Raw genomic sequence first — 19,469 nt, 5'->3', positions numbered from 1 at the left:
TGAAATGTATTACGATTTTGTTTGGTCGTCTCATTACTGCCACATCAGACAGTTCTATTTTTTGTTTTTCTCGTGACTAAAATGTCAGTAATTTTAATAACCAAACATGATGAAAATATATATAATATTACGAAATCACAAGCAGATTTCAAACAGAAATCGCCACCATACAAGTCAAAATTCAGAGACAAAACTAAGGAAATTCATAAGGACTATAAAAAATGCGTAAAACTGCATGCCACTATGGGACGGCCAGAAGAAGATCCCCCAGATCCAGCTAATTTTCTTAGGAAACATACAGGTATGAAGATTTCTGTTTTATTGTAGAGTGAATGGAAATCTTACTTAAGACCAACAGAAAAATATGATGATTATTTGGTTGAAATTTTAAAAGTGTTGGACCACGATTCCTGCCTACTTTAAACTTGCCTCGAAACGTATCTCATTTATGGTTTTACTTTGAAATCTTTGAATTTGAGGATATACTCGTATTCCTAGTTCACTGTTCTGTTGATAATTTTCAGACAGAGGATCTGGCGATAAATTTGTAACTTTTTTATTGTTAGGTAGTTAATCTACGCTGATCAATAATCTAAAATTGAAGTTTGGTCAGGCATTGACTTCCAGATGCATTTTTGTCAATAAAAATTTGCAACAACACCTTATTTTCACGATTGCTTGCTGCAGACATTTATCAAAACGCCGCATCTATTTTTTCCATAAAAAATTAATTTTTCCAAAAATGCTTTCTATCAATAAATTACATACTATTTCATATGAATTGATTTTACACCCTAAATGACAATTGTACGGTGTATTGGCAGTATTACAATATTTTACGTTGTTGCCAAATTGATAGTAGATTGAAAATTTTAGTTTTTATTTTGGTGTCTTTCGGTACGATATTTCTTTACATCAATAGATCGGTTCATAATTTTACCTTACCGAACTATAAATATTGTGGTCAAATCAAGATGAATTTTGAAAATTCCATCTTCTATTCGCCATTTATTTTGAAAAGTTGCAAAATGAAAACAAAATGTTTTTGGGTAAATGGACGAGCACGTATCAATATTCTCTATCTTATTTGCGAGCGCTTTCGACAGCTGGTCGTGCTATCATCATCTAGGCTCTACTGAGAGATAATTAAATAGAAGTTATAAAGCTTTCCTTTTTGTGACTTACATTAATATTAAAATACTGAAAATAAAGGAAAATTAGTTGCATCATTCAAATATATACAGGGTCCTGCAACAGTGGCGCGGTGTTCCATATCTCTATATAGGAAGCAGATAGGAATCTAATTTTCTATAATATTACCTTATTGCTCGAGCTCGACAAAATAAAAATATTGGCGGTCACACAGGGTGTTCGATTTTTTCTGGGCGGATCCCAACTGTGTCTTTTTAAATGGCAACCTATATTTTTTATCGCTTTTTCGGTTTCTTCATAGAAAATAAAATAAACTTTATGTATATCTGCACTTCGAAAATATTGATGGTTTTCGAGATATCTAGCATGACAGGTTTTTTTTTCCAATATTCGTCACTCAGAATATTTGAAATTATAAAGTGGTGCCAAGTCCAGTTGAAATTTTTTTTGGTCGAATATTCTACATTGGTAACTCTCTCAAACGATATATCTGAAATCGACCTGTGATATACAGGGTATGAAAAACCGCTTGCCAAATATTGTAAATGAAAATTTGCAAAATCTTCCTTATATTAAATGGAACACCCTGTATATTATTGATCCATAAGAAGCGCCAACGAAACCTCTACAAATTTCATTAAGTATTCCCTATGGCTAAGTTCAATAGTTTTTCTTAAATGAGCATTTCTTTCGAAAAATGGTCATTTTTTCAAAGCGAAATCCATTTGACGACTGATAAGAATATACAAAAAATACCCTTTTCTCAACGGTATCCAGATAGAAGGCATCCAGATGAAAGATCTTTCCGAAAGGTCTTGGGACGATTCGTTGAAACTGGATCTATTAATTATTCCAAACATGAGCGCATCAAGCCAGCTACTAATGAAGATAATGAATTGCAAGTTCTTCTTGCTGTTGAAGAAGATCCTAGTAGGAGTCAACGACAAATTAGGGAAATAGTGGATATAAGTGAGAGATCAGTGCAACGAGTATTGAAGAAACATCGCTTGCATCCATACCACGTTCAGTTACATCAAGAACTACTGTATGCTGATTTCGAGAAAAGAGTGAGATTTTGCAATTGGGCCATGAACAAAATTCGTCGAAACGAATATTTTTTTCAATAATATTTTATGGTCGGATGAATCGACATTCCATAAAAATGGATTTGTAAATCGACATAATTACCATTATTATGCGACAGAAAATCCTCACTTATTGAGACAGGTGGATTATCAACATAGGTGGTCGATAAATGTCTGAGGAGGCATCATTGGAGAATATGTAATTGGTCCATACTTTTTTGAGGGACATATGAATGGTGCAATGTATCTCAATTTCTTACGAAATGATTTACCAGGTTTGTTAGATGATATTCCTCTTGACCTCCGCAATAGAATGTGGTTACAACATGATGGTGCACCTGCTCACTATTCGGCAGAAGTGAGAGATCATCTAAATGAAGTATTTCCCAATAAATGGATAGGACGGAATGGGCCTGTACGGTGGCCCGCTAGATCACCAGATTTGACGGAACTAGATTTTTTCTTATGGGGATACATAAAAAATATGGTTTACGTTGAGCCACCAACTTCTCCCGAAAATATGCGACTTAGAATAACGAATGCTTTTCGCAGCATTACACCAGCTGTCTTGCGCAGGGTAGAACAGTCTTTCAAACATAGACTTCAGCTCTGCATTCAAGAAAATGGAAGACATGTTGAACATATTTTATAAAAGTTTCATTATCAATCTTAATTAAACTCTCCCTTTTGTAGTTTTGTAATTTGCCAGTTGACAAATTTGAATATCTAGAACTCAAGCTCTGAATGAATATAATAACATGAAAAAAATAGTTATTTATAATGTTTCTTTCTTTTAACTTGTTTGGTTTGATATTGCACGATTTATGAGTGAAATTCTGCATCCAATGAAAAAATAATTTTCCATTTAGCAAAAAGTGATAGGTACATACATTTATTTCGTTAAAAAATATTTGTTTGGACACCTTCTAATGTACAAAATTGAAACAAGATATCTTTCGTATATTTTTATCAGTCGTCAAATGGATTTCGCTTTGAAAAAATGACCATTTTTCGAAAGAAATGCTCATTTAAGAAAAACTATTGAACTTAGCCATAGGGAATACTTAATGAAATTTGTAGAGGTTTCGTTGGCGCTTCTTAAGGATCAATAATATACAGGGTGTTCCATTTAATATAAGGAAGATTTTGCAAATTTTCATTTACAATATTTGGCAAGCGGTTTTTCATACCCTGTATATCACAGGTCGATTTCAGATATATCGTTTGAGAGAGTTACCAATGTAGAATATTCGACCAAAAAAAAAATTTCAACTGGACTTGGCACCACTTTATAATTTCAAATATTCTGAGTGACGAATATTGGAAAAAAAACCTGTCATGCTAGATATCTCGAAAACCATCAATATTTTCGAAGTGCAGATATACATAAAGTTTATTTTATTTTCTATGAAGAAACCGAAAAAGCGATAAAAAATATAGGTTGCCATTTAAAAAGACACAGTTGGGATCCGCCCAGAAAAAATCGAACACCCTGTGTGACCGCCAATATTTTTATTTTGTCGAGCTCGAGCAATAAGGTAATATTATAGAAAATTAGATTCCTATCTGCTTCCTATATAGAGATATGGAACACCGCGCCACTGTTGCAGGACCCTGTATATATATATATATATATATATATATATATATATATATATATATATATATATATATATATATATATATATATATATATATATATATATATATATATATATATATATATATATATATATATATATATACAGTGTCACCATTGTTATATATTGGGTAACTTAGTGGACTGTTTTAATAGGTCTTTGAAAATTATCGAGTAGTTCGTTCTGTTCAGTGGTGCTAATGAATGAGAATTAACTAACAATAATAATGATATCAAAGAGAGAGAATTTAACGTGTCTGTGATTTCCTTACCTTGATTTTGGTCACAACGGCACTTGAGGAATCGGTGAATAGAGAGAGAGAGAGAGAGATAAGAAACTGCACTTTTCCAGTACAACTGCAGTTTTCTCGAGCACTTTCGGTTCTTTCTCCGGAATCGAACCTTTTTGTCTATATGTTCTTCCTCTCGCGGCAGACAGAAAACCAGTCTTCTCGCGATAAGAATATAAACAAAAAAAATGAAAACAAAAACTCTACTTAATCAGACAAACACACTATACAGGGAGGTGGTGACGATACATACCACCCACCTAAAATGCCGAGGCATTTTATTGATTATTTTCGAGTGGTAAAGGGCAAAGCTTGACCACTGACCGTTTGAGCAATCCAGTAGGAGTTTTTACTGAGGCAACGCATATTATTCCGTCTGTGCCCGGATAAACTTCAACCACACGGCCAAGTTGCCAACGTGAGGGAGGCATTGAGTCGTGCTTAATTAAAACCATCGTACCCAGTTCAATGTTAACAGTGGGATCAGTCCACTTGCCTCGCTGGAACCAGGTATGGAGATACTCTTTGCTCCATCGCGACCAGAAATCTTTATGTAAATGCTGAATCAACTGCCACCGTGATAGTCTATTTAACGTGACTTTGCCAAGCTCTTCATCGGGGGAAGCATTCAGCGGTTCCAGAGTTAAAAAATGACCTGGAGTGAGAACGGACAGATTATTAGGGTCAGAGCTGATCGGACAGAGCGTCCTAGAATTCAAAACTGATTCTACTTGGACCAATAAAGTGTTGAATTCTTCGTAGGTAAGAAGCTGATTTCCAAGGACTCTAGAGATGTGATTTTTAACTGACTTGATACCAGCCTCCCACAATCCACCGAAGTGAGGACTAGAAGGGGGGATAAAACTCCACTCGATTAGCTCTTGTTGAGCAGCAATATGAAAACCTTTGAGGATTCGAGAAGCTCCAATAAAATTAGTCCCGTTATCACTAAATATCTTTGTAACCCTACCACGTCGAGCAATCAAGCGCCGCAGAGCTGCCAAAAACGTCTCGGATGTCAAATCTGTCGCCAACTCTAAATGGAGTGCCTTAGTCGCAAAACACACGAAGAGGCAAATATAGGCATTGTGGGTTTTCGCACCACGATGTCGACCGAGAGTTATGGAATAGGGTCCGCCGAAATCGATGCCAATGCAAGAGAATGGTTTCATCTGTGACACGCGTAATGGAGGGAGGTTTCCCATTGGAGCTCGGGATGGAATGGGATTTTGTTTCCAGCATGTAAGGCACTTTGAAAGTTTCTTACGGATGGTGCGTTTCGCAGATAATATCCAGTATTTCTGGAGTAAGAGAAAATACAGAGTTTGGAAACCAGGGTGGAAATATTGGCAGTGTACACTTTCGATGATTAAGTCGGTTAACCGATGTTTGCTGGGTAATAATAACGGGTGTCGTTTGTCATAAGTGAGTTTGGAGTGTGTAAGACGACCACCTACTCTCAAGAGACCATTTGTGTCAAGAAAGAGATTCAACTTGCGGAGTGATTTCTCTAAAACTTTTCCATTGAGTAAGGAGGAGATTTCAGAGTGGAACACGTGAGATTGAATATGTTTAACTAGGGAGAGTGAAGCATGATGGAGATCTTCGAACGTGAGGTAAGACAACTTTCGTTCGGAAGGAGGAAGCTGACAATTATGAAGGAAATGCTTTACATACGCGACAATCCTTTGAATTTTGGTGAAGGAGGAATACTTTTCTAACAGGATATCGAGAAAATTACTTTCTCTTTGGGTGGACAAAACAGTTCTTTTTTCTTCCAGGAGATATTCTGCATCTAACTCAGCGGAGCTAACCATGGAGGGCCAAAACGTCGAAGGTTGGCGAAGCCAAGAAGGCCCCGCCCACCATTGGGAATGATCTATTAGCTGGGATGGAAAAAGGCCTCGAGATGCACAATCAGCAGGGTTGTCTTTTGATGGAACGTAATGCCAAACTTCAGGGGAGAGCTTGTCTTGAATTCGACTTACGCGGTTACTCACGAAAGTTTTTCATTTATGAGGAGACGAACGTATCCATGACAAGGTTGTTGATGAGTCTGACCAGGCAAAAATATTTCTTACGGGAATTTGTTTGTCAAAAATCTTTATAACGAAAAAGAGGAGATCAGCTAGTAGGCAAGCCGCAGAGAGTTCGAGTTTTGGGATAGAGAGGGTTTTAAGAGGAGATACTTTGGATTTTGTGCATATCAGGCTAACGCGTATGTCATCCATAGTTTCATATCGACAGTATATAACGGCCGCATAACCATGTTCACTGGCATCAGCAAAGCCATGCAGGGTACAGGAAAAAGAAGAGGTATGGAATAGAAAGCGAGGAACGCTAATGTTTGAGAGAATTGGAAGCTCATCCTTTATCCGATTCCAAATGCATGTCACTTCCGAAGGAGGATTTTCGTCCCAACCTATTCCTAAGGTCCACAAATGTTGAATGAGCCTTTTTGCAAAAAGAGTAAGAGGACTAAGAAATCCCAAGGGGTCGAATATCCTGGCAATTTCGGAAAGTATATTTCGCTTGGAGCAAGGTACTGACTTGGAACATATAGTGAAAGAAAAATGATCAGCGGAAGCATTCCACTGTAAACCTAGAACCTTTACAGTTGAATCATTATTAAGATCAAGCGAGGTAGAGTTATCCGAAACTTCTTGGGCAAGTAAAGAAGTGTGATTACTTTTCCATTTGTGAAGCACGAATCCTCCTCTTCTGAGCAACGAAATGAGTTGAGATTTGAGACTTTGGGCTTCTTGAACTGACTGGCAACTTGTGACGATGTCATCTACATAGGAGGAGGTTTTTATGGCTTTAACTGCCAAGGGGAATTTTTCACCTTCATCCTGAGCAAGCTGCAAAAGGGTTCTTATCGCAAAAAAAGGGGCCGAGCTCACTCCATAAGTGACAGTATTTAGAACGTATTTCTGAACTGGCTCGTTTGGAAAGAATCTCCATAGAATTTTCTGATACTTCCTATGCTGTATGGAAAGGAGAATTTGACGATACATTTGACGAATGTCTACCATGAGAGCGATAGGATTTATTCTGAAATTCAATAGGAGAGTAACCAAGTCACTCTGAAGCTTGGGTCCTATTAATAAAGTATCATTGAGTGATACCCCACCTGTGGTTTTCGCAGAAGCATCGAATACCACTCTCAGTTTGGTGGTAGCGCTTTCTGGTCGCAAAACACAATGATGTGGGATGAAATATTCGTCAGCGTTATTGTATGTTTCTGTTATAGGTGACATATGGTGTTGAGAGAGATAATCCCGCATAAATTCGGAATACTGTTCTTTTAATGAAGGATTTCTATTCAATTTGAGTTCGAGAAGATGAAATCGTCGGACAGCGAGTTCTAGAGAATTAGAGAATATAGGTGCATTGGCTCGAAAGGGAAGTGAGACTATATATCTGCCTGATGCTGTTCGGGACACAGTTTTAGAGAATATATCTTCGCAAACAGAATCTTCAGGAGAGGACTTACATATTCTTGGGACTTCCTCCAGTTCCCAAAAACGTTTGAGTGTAGAGTCGAGATAAGGATTACAAGAGCAATGTAAAGATGTGAGTAATTCCGAACTAGAAGGGTTGGGAATTGATCCCATGAGAATCCAACCAAAAATGGTATGAAATGCGTTGGGTTCGTTATGTTTCCCAGGCCGGCGACCACTATTTAGGATCAAAGAAAATATTTCGGCTCCTAGAAGAAGATCGATTTCATTGGAGATGTTGAAATGAGGGTCAGCAAGCTTGAGGTTCGACAAATGAGACCAAGACGTAACATTGAGGTCATGACTAGGCATTTTATTACAAACCTTGGGCATTACGATGGCATTCAACTTGATAAGAGGTTTAGGGCTAGTGCACGGGCGAATCTGCAGGGAGACTGCTTCAGAAGCTGAGGAATTCATTTCATTTATACCTTGGATGGAGAGGGAAATATTGTGTTTTTGATTATATAATCCAAGACGATTACAGCAACTTTGGCTTATAAAGTTGATTTGTGAACCTGAATCGAGGAGGGCACGAATTTGCTGATAGTCACCGCGGGCATCAAGAACTTCAATAAGAGCTGTTGATAAGAGTATGGTAGTATTCATGTTTGACGGTTGACATTGAGAATGAGTTGAGGGTTTGATGTTCGTGAAAGCAGAAGAAGCTTGATTTTGTGGTAGATTATCTCCTACAGGAGGCAGAGATGAGCTTTGATCTTGATGAAGTTGATTTATGGGAGGAGCGGTGATGCCAAAGTGTAACAAAGTATGATGTGTCTGCCCACAATTAAGACAGTGTGATTTTGAAGTGCAATCTTTTATCACATGTCTTGAACCGAGACAGTTGAAGCACCATCCTTTCGTTTTCACCATATTAAAGCGATCCTTAACATTCAGAGAGATGAATTGTGGACATTTGTAAATATGATGATTGCCATCACAAACTGAACAGATCACTTGTTTAACCTGGGCGTGAAACGATCTTCTGGGGGTAAAATTGGAAGATGAGTTTTGCAAATGTGTTCTGGCTTTGATATCGGGTTTAGGAATTTTCTTCTGTGTGCAATCGAAAGTTCTATCTAAGGCACTAGATTGTTTTAGCACGAAATCTCGAAGGTCATCAAATGTCGGTATGTCATCAGAACCAATTTCAATTTCGAATCGACCAACTGTATTTGAATCTAACCGCCGTACACGCATATTAAAAAGCAAAAAGCTCCATTGGTCTGTAGTAAACCCTAAATTTTTCAGAATTGCAATATTTTCTATGAACGTGTCTACGAGTTTTCTGAGATTTTGAGAGGAAATATTATTATCAGGGATTCGAGGAGCATTTTCTAACTCGAGATAGTGAGCATTCGCAAGGAGTCTTTCGTTTTCGTAACGTTTTATCAAAGAATTGTATGCAACAATATAGTTTGCATCCGAGATAGGGTTACACTTTACAAGTGCTAACGGAGACCCCGACAGAGATGAGATTAGGTAATTAAATTTATCTATGTTTTTCAAAGAGGAGTTATCATGGACTAAACTGTTGAACATGTCAATAAAGGTTTTCCATTGCTTGAAATTGCCATCAAATTTAACAAGTTCGATTTTTGGCAATCTCACATGACTCATTTCGGGTGGACCTGGGTTGTTTACAACATCGACTGTATTGAATAATTGAGAAAAGGTAGATTTTGCTGCATAATAATGCTTTTAAAATCCTCGCGATAGAACTTTAAATTCCTCATTGTCATATTCATCCACTGAAATGAGGAGTGGCAAAAGAACTGCATTATGCTTTTCAAAGTCTTGATAAATATTTTCTAAGTGCGAATACATTGATTTAAATAGAGAATGAAGATCCACAGACGTTTTGGCAGCTTCTGCTATTTCAACAATATCGCTCATACGGTCTATACAAATTTGTTGAAGAGCCCGACATTGTTTTATTTTATTCGCGTTAGCCGTCATCTTGAACTACACTGAATTGCTAAATAACAAGCTTCAAAATAGCTTGATAAATAATCGTACCGAACAAAATTATTCGATCACACCTCGTATATTGAGAATCAATATCTCACCTCTAGCAAAAACTCCAAGTATTAAATATTTTTCAAAAAAAAAAAAACAAGTAAAGATCGGATGTGAAATTAAAAAACAAAACGATAGAAGTCAACAGAACGTTGACTTCTTGGGTTTTTTGCCAACAGGAGAAAATTAAATGTATTTGTCTGAGAGCTAAAGAGTCTGAACAAAACGAACAAACGAAAATTTTCAAGAATTCACAATATTCGGCTCGTATGGACCATGTTATATATTGGGTAACTTAGTGGACTGTTTTAATAGGTCTTTGAAAATTATCGAGTAGTTCGTTCTGTTCAGTGGTGCTAATGAATGAGAATTAACTAACAATAATAATGATATCAAAGAGAGAGAATTTAACGTGTCTGTGATTTCCTTACCTTGATTTTGGTCACAACGGCACTTGAGGAATCGGTGAATAGAGAGAGAGAGATAAGAAACTGCACTTTTCCAGTACAACTGCAGTTTTCTCGAGCACTTTCGGTTCTTTCTCCGGAATCGAACCTTTTTGTCTATATGTTCTTCCTCTCGCGGCAGACAGAAAACCAGTCTTCTCGCGATAAGAATATAAACAAAAAAAATGAAAAACAAAAACTCTACTTAATCAGACAAACACACTATACAGGAAGGTGGTGACGATACAACCATTAAAGTGCGCATCATATGGGAAACTTTTTTTTCGAAAAGTTTCAATGAAGTTTAACTTCGGCACTTGTTTGTGCTTAAAATTTAACTTAAAATGATGCGGCCAACTGCGACCCATTGACGTTCAGTGTTTGTCAAATTAAACTTTTTTTTTATTGAAATAGTGCATTTCTAGATCTAATTTAACACAAAGTTGTGTCTACCGCAATTTTTATATCCATATGTCAAATTTTATGCAACTAGGATAAAGTTAACGTGTTGCTTATTTTTGACAGATATCCCCTTTATTTTAAAAAACAAGTTCGGTTAATTGTCATCAATTCATGTATACATAACAAACTCATCATGGAGTTTAACTTTTCTGATACATTTTTACTTATACGGACATTTTTAGACAGAAATTAAGAATTTGCTATACAAATTTTAACATGACTGGTGCAAAGTTTCAATCACTTGTCTATTTTCTTAAACAAACCTTTGATTTCGAAAAAGCAGAGGCAACTAAAAAAAATGCAAATAATTTCGATAGAACTATTATTATTATACATTTTAAACAACAATAATATTATTATGGGTACAAAAAATACTTATTGATCTAAATGAGGTTGTCAAACACTTATAGCCTACATTTCAGTATGTCGTCCTAGACGTTCAATACAAATTATAGTCCTTCTACTGACATCTGTAACTGCATTTTTAATAAATCGAGGATTTATATTTGCACAGCACTCGCGAATGGTATTTTCCAGATGTTGTATGTCAGTAAATGGTCTACTTCGGTACACGTTTTGTTTCAGGTAACCCCACAAGAAAAAGTCTAAAGGCGTCAAGTCGGGTGATCTAGGTGGCCAATAATGTTCCCAGTTACGTCCAATAACTTTGCCTCTGAACATTTGTTGGATGGACTGTTTTACAGCAACCGTGTGATATATTGGTGCGCCATCAAGCTGATACCATAGGTCGTATTTAATATTTAAAGGCATATTATCTAAAACTTCACTAACCTCATTATTCAAAATGTTGAGATAACCGACGGATGATAAATTTTCCCTAAAGAAAAATGGCCCAATTAGCTGGTCGTTAAGTATCCCACACCATACATTAGTTTTAAAGGAATACTGATCACCACATTCAACTGTGAAATTGGGATTTTCTTGGGACCACCATCGGCAATTTTGAGAACTTACCGTTCCATTTGAAGAGAATGTTGCCTCATCTGTCCATAAAATTTTACACGGAAACTTTACATTTTCTTCTCTCTCTTCTTGAAACCAGAATGAAAACCCCAAACGGACATCAAAATCTCGTTCTTTTAATATGTTAATAAAGTTTGGCTTGTAAGGCCAAAATTTATTCTTTAATAAAAATTTTCTAACACTTTCTCTATTGTAATCGGTATTTTTTTTAATATCGGTTATGCTCGTTTGCCCGTGTTCAATAACTTTTAAGCAAATGTTAAGTTGGGCCTCCTCATCATATTTACTTTTTTTAAATTGATTTGCTACGGATCCTGTTTCTCTGAATTTCGACATTATCCTTGACACAGTAGTATGTTGAACATTTGTTCAACAACATTGCAACAATAACTGTTGAAAATTTGACAAGTGAATCAACAACTTGACACTACCATAGCATGCATTTTGTTTGTTAAGACCTACTTAAAAATTTTATTCAACGGTATTATGCATCCTTGCCGCCCTAGTTAGTGTTTATAAATAATCTGTAAATACTGTATATCGAAATTTTAATGTAATTTCAACTCTAGTAATTTGCAGTTTTTGCAGTAATTGCAGTTTTTGAGTTGTGTCTGCTTTTTCAAAATTGAACGTACTGACGTTTGTTTAAGAAAATAGCCAAGTGATTGAAACTTTGCACCAGTTTAAACATAAACATAAACATAAAATTTTTAACATGATTTTTAATTTTTCTCTAAAAATGACCGTATAAGTAAAAATTGATGGCGTTCCATGTTAAAGCACAATATTTCCACTTTAATTGCTGAGCAAGAACTGCATAGAATGTACAAACTCGACACTTTCAGATTATTCATTTTAGCCGAAAACCTACAGTTTGTAAAAAACTTGATAAAAGATTAGTTACCGTTTTTGCAGGTTTTGTTCAACCCATAGAAATCTACAGGGTGGTCGAGTGTACCAATTTAATCGAAATTAAACGACCTCATGCATTTATTTTTATGATATTTAGTATGTTATAAAAATATCCCTAGACTTTTCAGATGTCTGTATATATATATATATATATATATATATATATATATATATATATATATATATATATAAAAAGGATTTGAAGCTCTATAACTTCTATTTAATTATCTATCCCTTTTATACGGTCCGAACGCCTCAATACAGGTACTTCAGGTACTTTAGGTAAACTTGCCTGATTACATCAGGTACTATTCTTTGTGTTGGATCTTCTCTAGGTTTATTGTTTCTAGGAGTGTGTCTTGATTTGTTCAATATATTGAATGTTTTTTTAACATTCATAGAGGATTTCTCAAATGCATACTTGTCACAGCTCAGGGTAACAATAGGCAGATCTATAAGATTATGTAAACACAGGGTTGGCTTCCTGCGTTGAGACAAAAATACCCATTCCCGAAAGAAAGTGAGTAAGAAAACAGAGAATTTACACGAAGCATCCCGTAACGGTTTTGCAAACATAATGAAGTTTTATTAATTCACGCGAAACAAATTTAAGATATAATAGGGTTCATGACACAGTTGTAGCCATAATGGGGAATGTTCCTCGTGACGAAAATCAAGTAGTTTTCATAAAAGAGCTCTAAAACAACGCATTTTGAACATTTCAACCTTTTTTTTTAATTATTTAAATACTTAAAAAAGAGGAATGAAATAATGCATTCAACATTTGAAAGGATTCGTTTCTATTTCACTATTTATAGCTAATACAGGACAATGAATATGTTACCTGTATGAGACAAACAAAGATGACATATTTCAGAGGCGTGCTGTTCTGTTTACTTATGTTCCGAGTTCCGCGACATTCTGTGACATATGACATTTTGTGCACCTAACCTATCTTCCTCTATATAAATAAATAACAAAACAACTGTTGTTTATGTGGCTTGTGGAGGTGGTATTGAACTATAATTTATATTTTGCCTTAATTGTTGATTTATAAAGATAATTTTCCTTTTTCAAAGTAGAATATCTAGGTACGTATAAATTATTTCAACTTGATAGAGGCGCTGTTGCCAATATGTGAATTAGAAACAAATCCCTTTAAAAATTAAAACCCAACATTTGAAACATCAATTTGAATACTTTTCAAAATGAATTTGAAAAACTCATGAATTAAACTCAACTTCATTTTGTTCAAACTTGCATTTGCTGTAATAACCCGTATTGAGGAACATTCCCCATTATTGGGATCAATATTTTCAGCTTTTGCAAGAATGTTTACGGTACTCCGATTCTTGCTTTTTGAGGTACAATCTACCTGAGAGGGTAATATGTATGCTATTTTGGTTCATCAAGTTAGGTATGGTGAACTTATTGAAAGTTTTGCTTCTTTATTTTTTGGGTGTTTCAAAAGCACTATTCACAAAAACTCATTACTTCTTGTAGTCTATTCCTACTGTCTGTTCCAGGAAAACCCTCATACACCCACTGCAAACCACCAAAAGAGTCCAAACCATGCGAACATTTGCCCCACAGAGACAAAGTTCCTACTTTGGAAGAAATTGCAAAAGTTGAAAATCAACAAAAGGAAGAAAAAAATTTTGTCCATGACAACATCCAGAATATCACTAAAATGAAAGCCAAAGAACCAGTTCCCAAAGTAGTCGTAGATAGAGTTGGTACTAGCAAACCGCTTAAACCTAGTTTAGAACCAGTTTACATCAAATTGCCGAGATTTGGTAGAACACCGAAATATTTGGTGAGGTTCATCCAGGCGAAAGAGAAAGAGTACCAAATGAAAAAGGATGCATCCGGTGTTCAGCAACCGTTATGCAAATATATTACCAGAGATGAACGGGAGAAACTTCTAAACGTAAGTAGAAGACAGCTTAATGAACTACATTTCAAGATAAAAATATAATACCAAAAGTTTTTCTAATCTCGAACATATAGTTATTAGTAATTAATTAGTAATTATAACAATAATTTTCATCGTGAGAGTGATCATCCTATCAATTATTATTTAGCAACAATACAGTGCCTTTCTTTAATGCCCCCCTTTTATTTTTTGAACGGGTCAACTAAAAAAATTGAAATTTGGGATAATGAAATTAATACATGAATACCTACTTTATTTTGAAGTGAAATTGATAGATGAAAATTTAAAGATGGCGTCTGGGCGCCATCTGGGGAAAATATTAAAAGGAAAGGGGGGGGTCTTGTGATACATCTTTTTAAAGCTCCTGACGAATGCTTCACAATCCTAAAATATAATGTCAATATCTTCAACTACTACAAAATGGTGGAACTTTTGATAATTGCCTGAATACATTGACATTTGACTACATAATGTGAGGTAATAAGCTTGAGGTCAGTTCAGAAGATGCTCGGAATGGTTGCCTTGATCTTCTTGACATATGAACAGCCTATCCGATATTTCACGCCGAACATTTTCGAACATTTATTATTTTCTGCCGTATATCCAATATTGAAGCAGGTTCACTTTGGTACACCTTTTGTTTCAAATAGCCCAATGAAAAAATTCCAAAGGTGTCCAATCCGGCGAGCGACCTGGTCATTCTGTAGGATCTCGACGGCCAATCCAACGACCGGGAAAAGTAGTATCCAAATAGTTTCTTACTTGTCTGGAGTAATGTGGTGGTGCTCCATCTTGTTGGAATTCAATATCCATATCGAATTCATTTGGATTCGCTTCGACGATTTCAGTGATGAGAGGGTCAAAAGTAGTCTCCAGTATTTCACAAGTTCGGACTTCCTGATACTATATAAAATGATTTGAAATCATAATATCAGACAATGGAAGTCCGAACTAGTGAAATTCATCATGAAGCATTGTCAATCACCTTCAAACATATTCAAATACAGTTCCCCTGTTAAATTTTGATCAATAAATAGAGGTACCTCAATATGGTTTCCCAATATTCCTGCCCAATAATTTTCTCTGGATATTGGGTATGTGTTTCCCGGAAAACGTGAGGGTTGGTGTCACTCCAATAATGGTAATTTTATCTGTGAACATTGCCGTTAAAAAATGTACATTCGTCACTAAAACAAATATTGTGGAGATAGGTAGGATGCCTTGCAATGGTTTTCGTCTCGTTTTCGCAGAATTCTGTTCTTCGATCAGGGTCATCTTCAGTTAATTGGTGTACCATTTTAATTTTGTATGGATAATATCTATTCCTCTTCATCTCTACACAGTAGAAGGAGACGCTTCAAAAACATTCGCGACGGAATAAGTAGACTGTTCAGGATTAACTACCATCCCACCAATTAATTGCACTTGCTGTTCTTCCGGAATGGACGGATGACCTGGAGGCTTTTTGTTAAGTACACTACCGGTAGTTGCGAATTTGAATCAAGTTCCCTCAAATATTTTCTACAGATAGGGCGATTCGGAAAATGTTCATTGAAAATCATTTCGGTCTCGTGTAAGTTACGCGTCGCACCGTAAATCAAAATCGCTTTAATTTTTTCTTCCAATGGACGAGAATTGACCACTTTAGAGATTGTTGACGTGGTACATTTCTACTAGTGAAACCGAAAACTAAATGAGAATATTCTAACTGAACAATGATGTTCATTGTCATACTGACATTTTTTGTCGTTTTTATAAACAAAAAATAACTTAACAAACCTTATCAGGTTGTTGGAATAATATTATCTATACAGTGCTAGTCAAAAGTCCCCTCCCCCCCTCGTATCTTTGGAACGGGTATACTTATAATAATGAAATTTGGAGGGTGGAAATAAACGGATGTAGGCTTCTTAACTGGTCATAACAGGTAACGCAATAGTCATAAATGACGTCACAAGGCCACTGTGACCAAAAATTTTAAATGGGACCCTATGGCAAGTGACAGCTCGTTTGAAAGGTATTGAAAATACCTATTCAGTCATACCAATTTTGTTTGGGTTTCGGCTGATTTTGATTGATAAATTGAAGAAATACGAAAATTATTGTTTCGCATTTAATTAATAAAGATTTTAAAGTACGCCTCTGGTTCATTGTCAAAAAGGTTGACGTGTTTGAATTATCTACTTGTCAAAAGTGTTTATACCTTGAAAATTTACCTAAGCTATTGTTTAACGAGACGTTTAAGTGTTTACATAGGCAAAATGGTACGTACTGTAACCGACAAAGTAGCAGCCATCTTAATAATTGGTGAATGTAGAAACAATTTCCATGCAGCGGAACGACTGTTTAATGAGAGGTACCCCGATCGCCCTATATCGAGGGTTTATTTGAGGGAGCTTCCTCGGAAGTTTGAAGCATCAGGTAGTGTTCAAGATGCCAAACGATCTGGTCGACCAACAATTAGTGATGACAAAAAAATTGACATACTTGGAGAAATGGTAGTGAACACTACTTCTTCCACAGCCCAAGTTGCGTCTATCTGTGAAGTCAGTCAAAGGACAGTACATAGGGTGTTGGCTAAAAACAAATTTCATCCATACAAATTAAAAATGGTGCACCAACTTTCAGATGATGACCCCGACCGAAGACTAGAATTCTGTGAAACTATGTCCGATAAAATGAACCAACAACCAGGCTACATACAGACAATTTGTTTTAGTGACGAAAGTACTTTCTTTCTCAATGGAAATGTTAACACTCAAAATGTGAGGTATTGGAGTGACACAAATCCTCACATCTTTCGTGAAAAACATACTCAATTTCCAGAAAAAGTAAATGTTTGGGCAGGTATTTTGGGAAACCACATAGTTGGGCCTCTTTTTCTCAATGCTAACTTAACCGGTGAATTGTATCTGGAGATGTTACAAACTGATATTGAGGCGGTAATTCTTGAAATTCTAGAAGATAATCCAGATGAATTCGACAACTTGGAAATAACGTTTCAACAAGATGGTGCTCCTGCACACTATTACGGTGCAGTAAGACGTTACCTAGATGAAGAATATCGTGGTAGATGGATTGAACGACGAGGTTCGATCGAATGGCCAGCTCGGTCACCGGACCTTACACCATTAGATTTTTTTCTATGGGGGTACTTGAAATCTAAGGTTTACGCTACAGCATCTGACAGTATTGCCATTCTGAAACAACGAATTGTTGAAGAATGTAGGGCAATTTCCGCTGACACACTGGGACGAGTACGACAAGAGTTTAGCAATAGGATGCATTACTGCCAGGAAGTAGATGGAGCACATTTTGAACACTTATTATAAGAACTGGTTCTTAAATCTTTATTAATTAAATGCGAAACTATAATTTTCGTATTTCTTCAATTTATCAATCAAAATCAGCCGAAACCCAAACAAAATTGGTATGATTGAATAGGTATTTTCAATACCTTTCAAACGAGCTGTCACTTGCCATAGGGTCCCATTTAAAATTTTTGGTCATAGTGGCCTTGTGACGTCATTTATGACTATTGCGTCACCTGTTATGGCCAGTTAAGAAGCCTACATTCGTTTATTTCCACACTCCAAATTTCATTATTATAAGTATACCCGTTCAAAAGATACGAGGGGGGGAGGGGACTTTTGACTAGCACTGTATAATGTGTTTGTCTTCAGGAAATCATTAAATGTTCCGCCATTTTGTAGTAGGTGAAGATATTGACATCATATTTTAGGGTTGTAAAGTATTCGTCGGGAGTTTCAAAATGATGTGTCACAAGACCCCCAGATAGCGCCCAGTCGCCATCTTGAAAGTTTCATCTTTCAATTTCACTTCAAAATAAAGTATTCATGCAATAAATTCATTATCCCAAATTTCAATTTTTTATTTGACCCGTTCAAAAAATAAAAGGGAGGGGGCACTGTATATTGTACGAGTGTACAACTAGCAATGAAACACACGGTATTCGTTCGTATCGAAAAAATAATAAAATATGGCTCTCGATCGTGTTCTGTACTCTCTCCGCTCGCCACGGTTTTGTTTTCACTGTTTTTACCAAAACCTCTCGCTCTGCAACCTCTTACCAAAAAGTACGGTCCAAGTACGGTAAGAGATTTGAAGATCGACACCTAAGAAAAACCTGCCATGAGAGACGTGAAAATCCAGGTAGCGCCCTTTCACACGGGGAGTTTCACGTCTCTCGATTCCGAGAGAGAGAGAGAGAGAGAAAGGCTCTTAGCGAAAAAATGCAACGAGTCCAATGGAGCTTTCATACGTGTCATACGTTTCAGACGTGTCTCCCCTCGAGCCGCTTTATTATTTTGTGCATTTGTATGAAAGACTGTACTCGTATGACCCGATATCTGACACTTTTTTCACCAACTGTTTCTTGAGTGACCCCAGACTGCTCAGTGTTACTGAATATTAATTATTTTTGTTTTCTAGGGACTCAAACAAAACTGGGAGGAACTTCAGAAGCAATACCAAGGACTTCCAATTCTAACCGACACCATTCCAAAGAAAATTAGAAAATCAAAAATAGAATCCGACTTGAAACAGCTCGAAAAAGATATTGTGTTACTTGAAAGACATCCATATATTTACGTTTATGACGACTCTGATACTTCATAAAATTGAAGAGATATGTTGCGATTTAAACTATGTCTGTGATAAACTAGTGTGTGAATTTGAGAATTTGTGAAAGTGATTAATATAATCTGAATGGAAACACAATTTATCATGTAAAGGGTCTTTCATTAAGCATTTTTTTAAGTACAAAACACAAGCACTGCAGTAAAATCCTTAAGAGCGGTGCCTGTGCGAAAGTAGCGATTCACATTGGATATGAATCGCTGGAGATCAAATCCATTTCAAAAAACGTTCTCAGGAAGTTTATTCCACATAAATGCAATTCTCCAGAAGAAAGAGTTCTCAAACAGTGAAGTTCGAGATGTACTAAGTTGAACCTCAAAACGATGAGCAGCCACAGTTCGTCGCGTATTTTTGATATGTACTGCTCTTGCTGGAATCA

At 36.1% G+C, this 19,469-nt stretch overlaps 2 protein-coding genes across 3 annotated transcripts in view; one reads left to right on the top strand and one right to left on the bottom strand.

Annotated features, from left to right (window-relative positions):
* LOC111509659 (F-box only protein 25) overlaps positions 1 to 19,469 on the bottom strand; it is a 57,191-nt gene that overhangs the window by 31,228 nt on the left and 6,494 nt on the right. The window contains exon 1 of one of the 2 annotated variants that reach the window (XM_074179031.1): positions 4,149 to 4,293. The exons of the other annotated variant lie outside the window; for it this stretch is intronic. The gene's annotated coding sequence lies outside the window, so the exon portion shown is untranslated. Of the gene's footprint in view, positions 1 to 4,148; positions 4,294 to 19,469 lie in introns of those variants that run through there. 2 annotated transcript variants of the gene reach the window in all.
* LOC111513779 (enkurin) lies at positions 33 to 19,171 on the top strand. Its single transcript, XM_074179032.1, has 3 exons — positions 33 to 301; positions 14,022 to 14,425; positions 18,884 to 19,171. The coding sequence occupies exons 1-3, from the start codon at positions 82 to 84 to the stop codon at positions 19,067 to 19,069; spliced, it is 810 nt and encodes a 269-aa protein (XP_074035133.1). The 5' UTR covers positions 33 to 81; the 3' UTR covers positions 19,070 to 19,171.

Source organism: Leptinotarsa decemlineata, unplaced genomic scaffold (assembly GCF_025532065.1).
Source record: "Leptinotarsa decemlineata unplaced genomic scaffold, Ldec_3_MD MMD2_tig00004307_RagTag_RagTag, whole genome shotgun sequence".
Lineage (NCBI taxonomy): Eukaryota > Metazoa > Arthropoda > Insecta > Coleoptera > Chrysomelidae > Leptinotarsa > Leptinotarsa decemlineata.
Note: the sequence above shows the minus strand (reverse complement) of the source record. Positions and strands in the feature narration are given on the sequence as shown.